The sequence below is a fragment of the Oncorhynchus tshawytscha genome, linkage group LG03 (assembly GCF_018296145.1).
Source record: "Oncorhynchus tshawytscha isolate Ot180627B linkage group LG03, Otsh_v2.0, whole genome shotgun sequence".
NCBI lineage: Eukaryota > Metazoa > Chordata > Actinopteri > Salmoniformes > Salmonidae > Oncorhynchus > Oncorhynchus tshawytscha.
The window spans coordinates 948805-965120 of NC_056431.1; the positions used below are offsets into that span (position 1 = coordinate 948805).

Consider the following 16316-nt stretch of genomic DNA (forward strand, 5'->3'; position numbering starts at 1 on the left):
TGTCTGTGTGAGTGGACCAATTCAGTTTGTCTGTGATGTGTATGCCGAGGAACTTAAAACTTGCTACCCTCTCCACTACTGTTCCATCGATGTGGATAGGGGGGTGTTCCCTCTGCTGTTTCCTGAAGTCCACAATCATCTCCTTAGTTTTGTTGACGTTGAGTGTGAGGTTATTTTCCTGACACCACACTCCGAGGGCCCTCACCTCCTCTCTGTAGGCCGTCTCGTTGTTGTTGGTAATCAAGCCTACCACTGTTGTGTCGTCCGCAAACTTGATGATTGAGTTGGAGGCGTGCGTGGCCACGCAGTCGTGGGTGAACAGGGAGTACAGGAGAGGGCTCAGAACGCACCCTTGTGGGGCCCCAGTGTTGAGGATCAGCGGGGAGGAGATGTTGTTGCCTACCCTCACCACCTGGGGCGGCCCGTCAGGAAGTCCAGTACCCAGTTGCACAGGGCGGGGTCGAGACCCAGGGTCTTGAGCTTGATGACGAGCTTGGAGGGTACTATGGTGTTGAATGCCGAGCTGTAGTCGATGAACAGCATTCTCACATAGGTATTCCTCTTGTCCAGATGGGTTAGGGCAGTGTGCAGTGTGGTTGAGATTGCATCGTCTGTGGACCTATTTGGGCGGTAAGCAAATTGGAGTGGGTCTAGGGTGTCAGGTAGGGTGGAGGTGATATGGTCCTTGACTAGTCTCTCAAAGCACTTCATGATGACGGAAGTGAGTGCTACGGGGCGGTAGTCGTTTAGCTCAGTTACCTTAGCTTTCTTGGGAACAGGAACAATGGTGGCCCTCTTGAAGCATGTGGGAACAGCAGACTGGTATAGGGATTGATTGAATATGTCCGTAAACACACCGGCCATCTGGTCTGCGCATGCTCTGAGGGAGCGGCTGGGGATGCCGTTTGGGCCTGCAGCCTTGCGAGGGTTAACACGTTTAAATGTCTTACTCACCTCGGCAGCAGTGAAGGAGAGACCGCATGTTTTCGTTGCAGGCCGTGTCAGTGGCACTGTATTGTCCTCAAAGCGGGCAAAAAAGTTATTTAGTCTGCCTGGGAGCAAGACATCCTGGTCCGTGACTGGGCTGGATTTCTTCCTGTAGTCCGTGATTGACTGTAGACCCTGCCACATGCCTCTTGTGTCTGAGCCGTTGAATTGAGATTCTACTTTGTCTCTGTACTGACGCTTAGCTTGTTTGATAGCCTTGCGGAGGGAATAGCTGCACTGTTTGTATTCGGTCATGTTACCAGACACCTTGCCCTGATTAAAAGCAGTGGTTCGCGCTTTCAGTTTCACGCGAATGCTGCCATCAATCCACGGTTTCTGGTTAGGGAATGTTTTAATCGTTGCTATGGGAACAACATCTTCAACGCACGTTCTAATGAACTCGCACACCGAATCAGCGTATTCGTCAATATTGTTATCTGACGCAATACGAAACATCTCCCAGTCCACGTGATGGAAGCAGTCTTGGAGTGTGGAGTCAGCTTGGTCAGACCAGCGTTGGACAGACCTCAGCGTGGGAGCCTCTTGTTTTAGTTTCTGTCTGTAGGCAGGGATCAACAAAATGGAGTCGTGGTCAGCTTTTCCGAAAGGGGGGCGGGGCAAGGCCTTATATGCGTCGTGGAAGTTAGAGTAACAATGATCCAAGGTCTTTCCACCCCTGGTTGCGCAATCGATATGCTGATAAAATTTAGGGAGTCTTGTTTTCAGATTAGCCTTGTTAAAATCCCCAGCTACAATGAATGCAGCCTCCGGATACATGGTTTCCAGTTTGCAGAGAGTTAAATAAACCCAAGGCAGCAACACATGACAACAACATGGTAGCAGCATAACATGGTAGCAGCACAAAACATGGTACAAACATTATTGAGAACAAACAACAGCACAAAGGGCAAGAAGGTAGAGACAACAATACATCACACAAAGCAGCCACAACTGTCAGTAGGATTGTCCATGATTGAGTCTTTGAATGAAGAGATTGAGATAAAACTGTCCAATTTGAGTGTTTGTTGCAGCTCATTGCAGTGGCTAGCTAGAGCAAACTGAAAAGAGGAGCAACCCAGGGATGTGTTTGCTTTGGGGACCTTTAACAGAATGTGACTGGCAGAACTGGTGTTGTATGTGGAGGATGAGGGCTGCAGTAGATATCTCAGGTAGGGGGGGAGTGAGGCCTAAGAGGGTTTTATAAATAAGCATCAACCAGTGGGTCTTGCGACGGGTATACAGAGATGACCAGTTTACAGAGGAGTATAGAGTGCAGTGATGTGTCCTTTAAGGAGTATTGGTGGCAAATCTGATGGCCGAATGGTAAAGAACATCTAGCCGTTCGAGAGCACCTTTACCTGCCGATCTATACATTATTTATCTGTGGACTAGTGTTGCATAACATTTATCTCTCTCACTCTCTCTACAGTATTTCTTGCTCTCCCTCGCTATCCCCACTCTCCTTCTCTCCTTACGAGTCACTTCTCTCTCGCTCACTGTTACTCTCATCTTCTATTATCTCTCTCTCCCGCTTTTCTTTCTTAATTTAGATCAATAATTCCCTCTCTTTTCTGTATCTGGCCTATAGCTGGTTCGGCTAAAGAGATCAGGGATGGGATGAGGGGGGACTGAGAACTCATGTAAGTAACTGTCGAGACCATATCATCATTTACTACACTGAGGGGAGATTGAAAAGTCAAGTAAAGGTTGAGAACAGTAACATGGATCCACCTGCCATCCCTTGACGAACTGCTTTTTGTTAGTGTGTAGGATGTCCCAGGCCCATAGTGCCGTAGCAGACACTACCATGGTGACTAGTCAGAGGAGACAGAAGTGTGGAGGTCATGTTATATTAGCTAGCTGCCATCGCTCCTCATCCGCTCCAGCAATACCACCACTGGTGCTATCAACAGATGTGAAGGAGGCTGATGAAGTTGGAGCCAGGTTAGCAGTTAGCCAGGTTAGCTGTTAGCCAGGTTAGCTGTTGATCTTAACTAGATGGGTAGGGCTGCCTGGGGGAGAGATGCCTGTAACAGTTAAAGATAGGGCTGCTGTGCACATCATAGAAGATCACTGACTGGTCTAGGTGATGGAGATCTATATTTGAGAGAGAGATTTATCTAGAGGCCTGTGGTCTGTGTAGGTGGAGAGATATGAGAATAAAAGACACATAGAGGAAATCGACCAATATCAGCACTGTGGCTTCAGAATAAGATGAAGAAAGAGAATAGAGAGATAGAGGGTGAGTTTGAGAGATAGGGACCGAGATGGAAACACAGTTTGCTGTGGCAGTTGCAAATTATTCCTAAGTGTTTTCAATCATCAATGATCTAATGTGGAGGAGTCCACATCCCACACCATATGTTGTCTATGGTATTGCTGATCCTCATACAGCCCTGCGGTACATACTGGTCCTCAATCCCAAATGAATGGAAAATATAGAAACATACATGTGTGTATGTGCGTCAACAGTGAAAGGTTGTGGGTCAGGTTGGTTTCCTGTTGTTTGAGGTTGAGAATCAGAACTGAGAGAGAAAAAAACAGAGACCACTGACACTCTCTCTCTCTTGCTCTCTCTCGCTTTAGCTCTCTCTCTCTTTAGCTCTCTCTCTCTCTCTTGCTCTCTCTCTCTTTAGCTCTCTCTCTCTTTAGCTTTCTCTCTCTCTTGCTCTCTCTCTCTTTAGCTCTCTCTCTTTAGCTCTCTCTCTCTCTCTTGCTCTGTCTCTCTTTAGCTCTCTCTCTCTAGCTCTCTCTCTCTCTCTTGCTCTCTCTCTCTTTAGCTCTCTCTTTAGCTCTCTCTCTCTCTTGCTCTCTCTCTTTAGCTCTCTCTCTTTTAGCCCTCTCTCTCTCTTGCTCTCTCTCTTTTAGCTCTCCCTCTCTCTTGCTCTCTCTCTTAGCTCTCTCTCTTTTAGCTCTCTCTCTCGCTCTCTCTCTCTCTTTAGCTCTCTCTCTCTCTTGCTCTCTCTCTCTAGCTCTCTCTCTCTCTTGCTCTCTCTCTCTTTAGCTCTCTCTCTCTTGCTCTCTCTCTCTTGCTCTCTCTCTCTTTAGCTCTCTCTCTCTCTTGCTCTCTCTCTCTTTAGCTCTCTCTCTCTCTTGTTCTCTCTCTCTTTAGCTCTCTCTCTTGCTCTCTCTCTCTCTTGCTCTCTCTCTCTTTAGCTCTCTCTCTCTCTTGCTCTCTCTCTCTTTAGCTCTCTCTCTCTCTCTCTTTAGCTCTCTCTCTCTCTATACAGTTTTGCAGGCAGTCACTCTACTTGTTTTATCTACCCACCCATCCATTCTGTCTATCCACTTTCCCATTAACATTCTCACACAATTAGCCAGTCTTCATGAAGTGTTGTTCAGTTGTTTTACTGCATATAGACAATACCATGCATGCAGTCTTTAGGGTTATAGTTTGTTACTCTTTTCAGATGTGCAGTATAGTGTGTATTCTATCAGATGTGCAGTATAGTGTGTTTTCTATCAGATGTGCAGTATAGTGTGTTTTCTATCAGATGTGCAGTATAGTGTGTTTTCTATCAGATGTGCAGTATAGTGTGTTTTCTATCAGATGTGCAGTATAGTGTGTTTTCTATCAGATGTGCAGTATAGTGTGTATTATATCAGATGTGCAGTATAGTGTGTATTATATCAGATGTGCAGTTTAGTGTGTATTATATCAGATGTGCAGGGGGTTTCTCAGTTTCACCGCTGACTGACCTCTTACGGCCTCTGGGAGATTCCTGTGGCACCTGAAAAGAGGGCACAAAAACTTGACACACTGACACACACACACACATTTCACACAATTAATTGCTGTACTGTAAACACAAGGGATTGTCTCACCGCTTGACAAACTAACTTACACACACCAACAAAAATAAAGACAAACACTCTTCCCGAACTCTAAAATCACAACAGAATAGCGTATTTATTTTAATATGTTCTGAATGTAATAATGTATGATTTGTTGAATGATGAGGAGGGGGAGGAAGAGGGTGGGGGTGGGGGGATGGACATTCCTGGCAGTGTCAACCAAGATGAAAGACTCTATTACTGGCAGCACTATCCTTTATGAGACAGATAGAGAGAGAGGGATGGAGAGAGCGAGAGGTGAGATGAAAGAAGGATAGTCAGAGCAAAAGAGAAGCCAGTTAACCACTTGAAAAGACTGAGGTTGACACCTTCACCTCCTCCTCCTCTCTCCATTCGCAAATATTCCCCCTCTACTGTTGTCTCTTCTGTCTGTCGCTGTGTATTTGATGTCATTCGGTTCATTTTTAACAATGTAAGAAATGCTAATGAGAGGAAAACAGAGTGTTCATTCTTTCACTCTGATTGCAAAGTTTGATGACAACCAAGCAAATTGTCTCTTTTTAAACCCCGTATTATTGTAGCAATGTTGCAGTATGTGTGTTTGTGTGTGTTCATGTGAAGTGTTGTTGATTTGTTAGGGGAATGGTCAAACCTCAGTGGGATAGATATACTGACATACCTGAACACACACAACGCAGGTGTCATGTAATCAGGTGTCACGTAAACAGACCAAAAACCCGTTTTCCACTCCATATTTGTGGTCAACCAACTTTCTCAGTCTGATTTTGTGTTAATGTTACCTCTCTGCAGTCTAGGTTTCTCTTTCCCCTTCCTGCCCTCAATTCTCTTTACCATCATCTATATTTCACTTTCTCTTCTCCCCCTAAGTCTCCCTAAGTCTCCCTAAGTCTCCCTAAGTCCCCCTAAGTCTCCCCTAAGTCTCCCTAAGTCCCCCTAAGTCTCCCTAAGTCCCCCTAAGTCTCCCCTAAGTCTCCCTAAGTCCCCCTAAGTCTCCCCTAAGTCTCCCTAAGTCTCCCTAAGTACCCCTAAGTCTCCCTAAGTCTCCCTAAGTCTCCCTAAGTCTCCCTAAGTCCCCCTAAGTCTCCCTAAGTCTCCCCTAAGTCTCCCTAAGTCCCCCTAAGTCTCCCTAAGTCTCCCTAAGTCCCCCTAAGTCTCCCTAAGTCTCCCTAAGTCCCCCTAAGTCTCCCTAAGTCTCCTTGATAGACAGTTCTGAATGGGCTCACACTGTAGTTCTGAAAGATCTGGGTTTGGACATTGGCTACATTGGCTCTGCTGGCCAACGTAGCCCACAGGTGTTTGTGTTACTGTGAACTGTAATGTGTGTGTGTTAACTGTAATGTGTGTGTGTTAACTGTAATGTGTGTGTTAACTGTATTATGTTACTGTTAACTGTAATGTGTGTGAACTGTAATGTGTGTGTTATTGTGTGTGTAGCTCAGATTGAGGTGATTCCCTGTAAGATTTGTGGTGATAAATCATCAGGAGTTCACTATGGAGTCATCACCTGCGAGGGCTGCAAGGTGAGACTGCAGCACTACACACCTGATTTCTTTCTGACCAAGCAGACATAACTAACCGTGTGGTCAGATGACTTATTTCCAGGGATTTCATTGGTTATGTCAATGGTCCTCTCTCCCCCTCAGGGTTTTTTCCGGCGTAGCCAGCTGCCGTCCGTGTCCTACTCCTGTTCCAGACAGAGTAACTGTCCTATAGACAGAGCCAGCCGCAACCGCTGCCAGAGCTGCCGACTGCAGAAGTGTGTGACCCAGGGCATGAGCCGGGATGGTGAGACACGCACACACATAAAAAAAAGATGTCTCCTGGTAAAGTAAAGGTTGAATAAATACACACTTTTCATGTCAATTTACTTATTTTAATTTTTTTAATTTAACCTTATATGAGGGTAATTCAACTCAACTCCACCACAAACTGTTTTTGTTTCCCCAGCGGTGAAGTTTGGTCGGATGTCGAAACGTCAGCGGGAGTCACTGCATGCCGAGGTGGAGAGACACCGTCAGCAGCAGCAGCATCTCCAGGCAGAGGCCCAACCCGCCCTGCCCTACCCCAGCAAGGCATGCCGTTTCCGGACACCCCACCTGCTCCAGGCCCCGGCTCCGGCCTACTCCTTCCCTGGAGAGCCAGAGCTGCCACCCTGCCTGACAGATGTGCTCCCCTACCTGGTGTGCTCCCCAGGCGAGTCCCAGGCTCCAGGTCTGGCCTACCAGGGCTCCTGTGTGTCTCCTAGTAGTGGGCACTCAGACGAAAGAGGTAAGGCAGTGGATACATACTGTACACACACTCAAAACACATAATCAGACCAGCACTGTTTAATATCTATTACCCCTTCCTCCTTCTCACTCCGTCTTCTTCAGGGTTCGACTCCCGTCAGCCGTCTCCTGACCAGACGATAGGGATGGGAATTAGATCGTATGACCCAGAAGACCCCTACTGCCCTTACCCCCCCTCCCACTCCCTGCTACACATAGAGGAGCTGTGTGACAGTATCGTGCGGTCCCATAGGGACACCAGTCAGTTCAGACTAGAGGAACTACAGGCTCTGAGATGGAAGTTGTTCAGCAGAGAGGAGATCCATGCCTACCAGAGCAAGGTACTGTACCAACACATCACTGGTCTCTTATAAATCATCAGTCAGTTTCATTAATAAGTTAAAAGAAGTCTGACCCCTGAAATCAAGTTTTTCATTTTATTATTTATTTGACCTTTATTTAACTAGTCAGTTAAGAACAAATTCTTATTTTCAATGACGGCCTAGGAACAGTGGGTAACTGCCTTGTTCAGTGGCAGAACTACAGATGTTTGCCTAGTCAGCTCGTGGACTTGATCTTGCAACCTTTCAGTTACTAGTACAATGCTCTAACCACTAGGCTACCTGCAGCAGATGTGAAGGCATCTTGTCTCTCTCTTCTCCTTCTCACCTCTTTTTGGTATTCCCTCTCCCCTCACATTTCTCTTTTTCTCTTGTTTCCCCCTCCCTCCCTCCAGTCAGTAGATGAGATGTGGCAGCACTGTGCCGTGAGGCTGACTGAAGCGGTACAGTACGTGGTGGAGTTTGCCAAAAGCATCCCAGGGTTCCGTGGGCTTGGACAGAACGACCAGATCACCCTGCTCAAGACTGGTGAGCCGAATCCACCTGTCAATCACTACTTACTACACTGTCCTCTCTCAAGAAAAGTCTTCCTGTAAGAAGTGCACATTGCCATTATTAAACATTCTTGACCCTCTCTCTCTCTCCATCTCTCTCTCCCCTCCATCTCTCTCTCTACCCACCATCTCTCTCTCTCGCTCCCTCTCTCCCTCTCTCCATCTCTCTCTCCCCTCCATCTCTCTCTCGCTCCCTCTCTCTCTCTCTCCATCTCTCTCTCCCCTCCATCTCTCTCTCTACCCACCATCTCTCTCTCTCGCTCCCTCTCTCCCTCTCTCCATCTCTCTCTCTCAGGATCGATGGAGGTGGTTCTGGTTAGAATGAGCAGGTGTTTTAACACAGAGAACAGCACCGTCTTCTTCGATGGGAAGTTTGGCAGCACTGAACTTTTCAAGTCTCTGGGTTAGTCCATTGGTTCCTAGTCTTAGCTGTTGAATGGATGCTACAGTGAACTTTTCAAGTCTCTGGGTTAGTCCATTGGTTCCTAGTCTTAGCTGTTGAATGGATGCTACAGTGAACTTTTCAAGTCTCTGGGTTAGTCCATTGGTTCCTAGTCTTAGCTGTTGAATGGATGCTACAGTGAACTTTTCAAGTCTCTGGGTTAGTCCATTGGTTCCTAGTCTTAGCTGTTGAATGGATGCTACAGTGCCCTCCATAATTATTGGGACAGTGAAGGATTTTTTATTCTTATGGCTCTATACTCCAAAAGTTTGGATTTTGAAATCAAACAATGACTGAGTTTAAAGTGCAGACTGTCCTCTTTAATTTGAGGGTACATACCACCCTCATTTTAGGGGACCAAAATGATTGGGACGAATTCACTTATATGTGTATTAAAATAGTAAAAAGTTAAGTACTTGGTCCCATATTCATAGCACACAATGATTACATCAAGCTTGTGACTCAAAACATTTATTGGATGCATTTACTGTTTGTTTTGGTTGTGTTTCAGATTATTTTGTGCCCAATAGAAATGAATGGTAAATAATGCTTTGTGTCATTTTGGAGTCACTTTTATTGTAAAGAATAGAATATGTTTGCTAACACTTCTACGTTAATGTGGAGGCTGTATGATATTTGTGTGTCTAACCTTCTGAACTTTAACTTCAAATACAAACTTTTGGAGTATAGAGCCAAAATATATTTTTTAAATCCTTCACTGTCCCAATAATTACGGAGGACACGATCTCATATTGACTTTGCCAATTGGTTCCTAGTCTTAGTGATGCTAACTCTGCTAACTGTGTTGTTCCAGGCTGTGGTGATCTGATGGTGGCGGTGTTTGACTTCGCTCACAGTGTGTGTGCCCTGAGACTGACTGAGCAGCAGATGGCTCTCTTCAGCTCACTGGTGCTCATTAACCCCGGTAAGACACACAAATGTACACACATTCTGTAAAATGATACTGCAGATAATCTTAGTACAATAAAGTTATAGATCAGCAAAGTCACAGATCCGTAAAGTCACAGATCCGTAAAGCCATATATCCATAAAGTCATAGATCCGTAGTCATAGATCCATAAAGTCATAGTCATAGATCCATAAAGTCATAGTCATAGATCCATAAAGTCATAGATCCATAAAGTCATAGTCATAGATCCATGGAGTCATAGATCTGGAAAGTCATAGAACATAATAAGCTGATTAATGGTATAACATTTTCTATTTTATCTCTTTTAATCTTTTTTTTTGTGTGTATTTTTGTGTGTGTGTGTGTAGATCGCCCCTGTCTTGAGGATCGAGGCAGAGTACATAGAATGAGAAGAGACTTGGAGGTATGCCTCAGCCACATGCTACGCAGAGACAACCAGGAGAGCCTTCAGGACAAGGTAACATACACAGGCACTTGCACATACACGCACACACACAGGCACTTGCACATACATGCACACACACAAGCACTTGCACATACATGCACACACACAGGCACTTGCACATACATGCACACACACAATCACTTGCACATACATGCACACACACAGGCACTTGCACATACATGCACACACACAGGCACTTGCACATACATGCACACACACAGGCACTTGCACATACACGCACACACACAGGTACTTGCACATACATGCACACACACAAGCACTTGCACATACATGCACACACACAGGCACTTGCACATACATGCACACACACAGGCACTTGCACATACATGCACACACACAAGCACTTGCACATACATGCACACACACAGGCACTTGCACATACATGCACACACACAGGCACTTGCACATACATGCACACACACAGGCACTTGCACATACATGCACACACACAAGCACTTGCACATACATGCACACACACAGGCACTTGCACATACATGCACACACACAGGCACTTGCACATACATGCACACACACAAGCACTTGCACATACATGCACACACACAGGCACTTGCTCATACATGCACACACACAGGCACTTGCACATACATGCACACACACAGGCACTTGCACATACATGCACACACACAGGCACTTGCACATATATGCACACACACAGGCACTTGCACATACATGCACACACACAGGCACTTGCACATACATGCACACACACAGGCACTTGCACATACATGCACACACACAGGCACTTGCACATACATGCACACACACAGGCACTTGCACATACATGCACACACACAGACACTTGCACATACATGCACACACACAAGCACTTGCACATACATGCACACACACAGGCACTTGCACATACATGCACACACACAAGCACTTGCACATACATGCACACACACAGGCACTTGCACACACGCAGGCACTTGCACATACATGCACACACACAGGCACTTGCACATACATGCACACACAGGCACTTGCACATACATGCACACACACAGGCACTTGCACATACATGCACACACACAGGCACTTGCACATACATGCACACACACAGGCACTTGCACATACATGCACACACACAGGCACTTGCACATACATGCACACACACAGGCACTTGCACATACATGCACACACACAGGCACTTGCACATACATGCACACACACAGGCACTTGCACATACATGCACACACACAAGCACTTGCACATACATGCACACACACAGGCACTTGCACATACATGCACACACACAGGCACTTGCACATACATGCACACACACAGGCACTTGCACATAAACACGTGCACACACACAGGCACTTGCACATACATGCACACACACAGGCACTTGCACATACATGCACACACACAGGCACTTGCACATACATGCACACACACAGGCACTTGCACATAAACACGTGCACACACACTCATTCATTTAAGTTTGACGGAGTAGTGAGTGGAGAGCATTACCAGTGGTGTAAAGTACTTAAGTAAAAACACTTTAAAGTACAACTTAAGTCGTTTTTTGGGGTATCTGTACTTTACTTTACTATTTCTATTTTTGTCAACTTTTACTTTTACTTCACTACATTCCTAAAGAAAATAATGTACTTTTTACTCCATACATTTTCCCTGACACCCAAAAGTACAAGTTACATTTTGACAGGAAAATGTTCCAATTCACACACTTATCAAGAGAACATCCCTGGTCATCCATACTGCCACTGATCTGGCGGGCTCCCTAAACACAAATGCTACATTTGTAAATGATGTCTGAGTGTTGGAGTGTGCCCCTGGCTATCTGTAAATGATGTCTGAGTGTTGGAGTGTGCCCCTGGCTAGCTGTAAATGATGTCTGAGTGTTGGAGTGTGCCCCTGGCTATCTGTAAATGATGTCTGAGTGTTGGAGTGTGCCCCTGGCTATCTGTAAATGATGTCTGAGTGTTGGAGTGTGCCCCTGGCCAGCTGTAAATGATGTCTGAGTGTTGGAGTGTGCCCCTGGCTATCTGTAAATGATGTCTGAGTGTTGGAGTGTGCCCCTGGCTATCTGTAAATGATGTCTGAGTGTTGGAGTGTGCCCCTGGCTAGCTGTAAATGATGTCTGAGTGTTGGAGTGTGCCCCTGGCTATCTGTAAATGATGTCTGAGTGTTGGAGTGTGCCCCTGGCTATCTGTAAATGATGTCTGAGTGTTGGAGTGTGCCCTGGCTATCTGTAAATGATGTCTGAGTGTTGGAGTGTGCCCCTGGCTATCTGTAAATGATGTCTGAGTGTTGGAGTGTGCCCCTGGCTATCTGTAAATGATGTCTGAGTGTTGGAGTGTGCCCCTGGCTATCTGTAAATGATGTCTGAGTGTTGGAGTGTGCCCCTGGCTATCTGTAAATGATGTCTGAGTGTTGGAGTGTGCCCCTGGCTATCTGTAAATGATGTCTGAGTGTTGGAGTGTGCCCTGGCTATCTGTAAATGATGTCTGAGTGTTGGAGTGTGCCCCTGGCTATCTGTAAATGATGTCTGAGTGTTGGAGTGTGCCCCTGGCTATCTGTAAATGATGTCTGAGTGTTGGAGTGTGCCCCTGGCTATCTGTAAATGATGTCTGAGTGTTGGAGTGTGCCCCTGGCTATCTGTAAATGATGTCTGAGTGTTGGAGTGTGCCCCTGGCTATCTGTAAATGATGTCTGAGTGTTGGAGTGTGCCCCTGGCTAGCTGTAAATGATGTCTGAGTGTTGGAGTGTGCCCCTGGCTATCTGTAAATGATGTCTGAGTGTTGGAGTGTGCCCCTGGCTATCTGTAAATGATGTCTGAGTGTTGGAGTGTGCCCCTGGCTATCTGTAAATGATGTCTGAGTGTTGGAGTGTGCCCCTGGCTATCTGTAAGTGATGTCTGAGTGTTGGAGTGTGCCCCTGGCTATCTGTAAATGATGTCTGAGTGTTGGAGTGTGCCCCTGGCTAGCTGTAAATGATGTCTGAGTGTTGGAGTGTGCCCCTGGCTATCTGTAAATGATGTCTGAGTGTTGGAGTGTGCCCCTGGCTATCTGTAAATGATGTCTGAGTGTTGGAGTGTGCCCCTGGCTATCTGTAAATGATGTCTGAGTGTTGGAGTGTGCCCCTGGCTATCTGTATATGATGTCTGAGTGTTGGAGTGTGCCCCTGGCTATCTGTAAATGATGTCTGAGTGTTGGAGTGTGCCCCTGGCTATCTGTAAATGATGTCTGAGTGTTGGAGTGTGCCCCTGGCTATCTGTAAATGATGTCTGAGTGTTGGAGTGTGCCCCTGGCTATCTGTAAATGATGTCTGAGTGTTGGAGTGTGCCCCTGGCTAGCTGTAAATGATGTCTGAGTGTTGGAGTGTGCCCCTGGCTATCTGTAAATGATGTCTGAGTGTTGGAGTGTTCCCCTGGCTATCTGTAAATGATGTCTGAGTGTTGGAGTGTGCCCCTGGCTATCTGTAAATGATGTCTGAGTGTTGGAGTGTGCCCCTGGCTATCTGTAAATGATGTCTGAGTGTTGGAGTGTGCCCCTGGCTATCTGTAAATGATGTCTGAGTGTTGGAGTGTGCCCCTGGCTATCTGTAAATGATGTCTGAGTGTTGGAGTGTGCCCCTGGCTAGCTGTAAATGATGTCTGAGTGTTGGAGTGTGCCCCTGGCTAGCTGTAAATGATGTCTGAGTGTTGGAGTGTGCCCCTGGCTATCCGTCAATTATTTTATTTTTAATGGTGCCATCTGGTTTGCTTAATATAAGGACATTGAAATGGTTTATTCTTTTACTTTTGATGCTTAAGAACATTTGAACAGTTCCACTTACTTTTGATACTTTAGTATATTTCAAACCAAATACTTTAGGACTTTTACTCAAGAAGTATTTTACTGGGTGACTTTCACTTTTACTTCAGTCATTTTCTATTAAGGTATCTTTACTTTTACTGAAGTATGACATTTGAGTACTTTTTCCACCACTGCTGTTTACCCTCTATGACATCACTGGACAGTGTGTAGAACTGTCATTGACAAGCTGTGTGTGTGTGATGTCCCCAGCTCTACCAGAAGGTGTCAGTGTTGCGGTCTCTGTGCAGTCTTCATGTGGAGAAGCTGCACTGGTTCAGCCAGCGCTACCCGCTCACCGTCCACTCTGTCTTCCCTCCTCTATACAAGGAGCTGTTCACCTCTGACCTGCCTTCTGTGGACTCCCTCTGAACTCCCTCTGAACTGCACCGTACATGTTGACAGATAATTAGACAAAGAAACATGCATACAGAAGTAGACAGACACGCACACAAACACACACAGACACATACACAGAGACACAGACACACAAACTTAGACACACAGAGACACAGACACATGAGAATGCATTGATAACATGAGAGGAAATTACTTTGAATGCTTCACTTGTTGAATAAATATATTTTTGTCATTTCAGAGAGCAATGATTTGATTTGATGAAATTATTTCAGTAGCCTATTAGTGATTGGACATTGAACCGATTTTTCATGCAAAAAAATGTTTTATAGATTGTTGTTTTGTTTTTCCTTTTTGAGAGTGTTATTTCGTCCTTGAGATTATGTTATTTTGACTCAGGGCGGCTGTTGTGACTGTATCCAGACCAGTTGCTAGCTGGTATAAATGACCATATTTAGATGATCTCTATGAAATCTAATGAGTGTTTTCTGAGTTGTTTTTAAATGTGTGACTTTACAGAGTTGGCTAACCCATCAGACTGAGTACCTGAACTATAGCCCATGGGCCCCATGCTTCAGGAGCCAAACACACAGTCAAGTATATAGCTAGTCTTCTCAATGAACTGTGGTGGATCGAATTTGACCAACAATCCTATCTGTCTCTATCAAGCTTTAATAGAGTCTGTGTGTTGCATTAAAACAGAGTCAGAAATCCTAGACAGGCAGAAATGTAAATATGAATAATCTAGAACATAAACTTGGATGCTGGGTAATATTGCTGTAGGCCTACAGTATGTAGGTAGGCATTTGAATGACTAACTTTGAGCATGACTGTTATTGTAAACGTGTCAGATTTGTTGCTTTAACATGCTCTCTGTTAGTTTGTCTTCTAAGTGTTACCATGGTGATTCCCATTGAAAAGGCTTCCAATAAACTGCTGATATGATTTAAAAAATGACTGGTGTTCCTGTATTGTCTGTTTTCCCAATGTACAAAATAGGATGTTTAATTGCATGCCAGGAAGGGAAAGAGGAAACATAGCGGGAGAGAACTCAGTGCATGCAGCTGCACACTGGTAGAATGTACATGTTTTAACGACACATCTATGATAAAACACACACAGACATTCCTGCTTTGAGCCGTCCTCAACGGTGTGTGTTTGATTCATAGACTACCCAATGAGCTGAGTGTGTTCTATCGACATCTGTGTGTTTCAGTAGTGTGCGGATGTCTGTTTTTCTTGTATGACTTCACCTTCGGTACCTTGTAGCTGAAAGTATCCTAACTGGATGTGGGTACAGGACACCACTTCTTAACTGTGTGTGAGAGTGGCAGTGGCTGACACTCAGCTGAGCTTCGTTGTGTGTATGGGAAGACTTTTGTTCCGTCTAAAACTGCCCGTTTTGGGAAAATAAATAATGAATGTATTTATGTGTGGATACCTTTGTTCGTCTTCTATCTCTGAAACCAATCAATCCTTCTACAGGGAAGATGTTGATTGGTGTAAGACTCTGGTTGTCCACCAGAGGTCAAAATGTCCTTCTTCTTAGTTGTCCTGGCTTGTATGGGCTGTTTTCAGAGCAGATTTTCAGATGCAGCAATGGCTGTCTGAGATACGATTTTCTCCTTCCCACCTACTGTCTTTAGTAAGAGTTTGAAGCACTTTACACGTGCAGCTGCAGACTGGCAGTATCGTGGTCTGGTATAATATAATATAATGTTTACATACCCTACATGAGTCATCTCATATGTACAGTGGGGCAAAAAAGTATTTAGTCAGCCACCAATTGTGCAAGTTCTCCCACTTAAAAAGATGAGAGAGGCCTGTAATTTTCATCATAGGTACACTTCAACTATGACAGACAAAATTAGAAAAAGAAATCCAGAAAATCACATTGTAGGATTTTTAATGAATTTCATTTGAAAATTATGGTGGAAAATAAGTATTTGGTCACCAACAAACAAGCAAGATTTCTGGCTCTCACAGACCTGTAACTTCTTCTTTAAGAGGCTCCTCTGTCCTCCACTCGTTACCTGTATAAAAGACACCTGTCCACAACCTCAAACAGTCACAATCCAAACTCCACTATGGCCAAGACCAAAGAGCTGTCAAAGGACACCAGAAACAAAATTGTAGACCTGCACCAGGCTGGGAAGACTGAATCTGCAATAGGTAAGCAGCTCGGTTTGAAGAAATCAACTGTGGGAGCAATTATTAGGAAATGGAAGACATCCAAGACCACTGATAATCTCCCTCGATCTGGGGCTCCATGCAAGATCTCACCCCGTGGGGTCAAAATGATCACAAGAACGG

The 16316-nt window shown here is 45.2% G+C and overlaps 1 protein-coding gene across 2 annotated transcripts in view; it reads left to right on the forward strand.

Annotated features, from left to right (window-relative positions):
* LOC112235376 (nuclear receptor ROR-gamma) overlaps window positions 1-14968 on the forward strand; it is a 31705-nt gene extending 16737 nt beyond the window's left edge. For both annotated transcript variants that reach the window (XM_042307034.1, XM_042307037.1), the window contains 9 exons: window positions 6238-6323; window positions 6447-6588; window positions 6751-7071; window positions 7176-7411; window positions 7807-7939; window positions 8261-8368; window positions 9222-9332; window positions 9686-9795; window positions 13860-14968. In XM_042307034.1, coding sequence (XP_042162968.1) covers window positions 6238-6323; window positions 6447-6588; window positions 6751-7071; window positions 7176-7411; window positions 7807-7939; window positions 8261-8368; window positions 9222-9332; window positions 9686-9795; window positions 13860-14018 — 1406 coding nt within the window. In that variant the 3' untranslated portion in view covers window positions 14019-14968. The remainder of the gene's footprint in view (window positions 1-6237; window positions 6324-6446; window positions 6589-6750; window positions 7072-7175; window positions 7412-7806; window positions 7940-8260; window positions 8369-9221; window positions 9333-9685; window positions 9796-13859) is intronic.
* Window positions 14969-16316: the final 1348 nt, after the last annotated feature.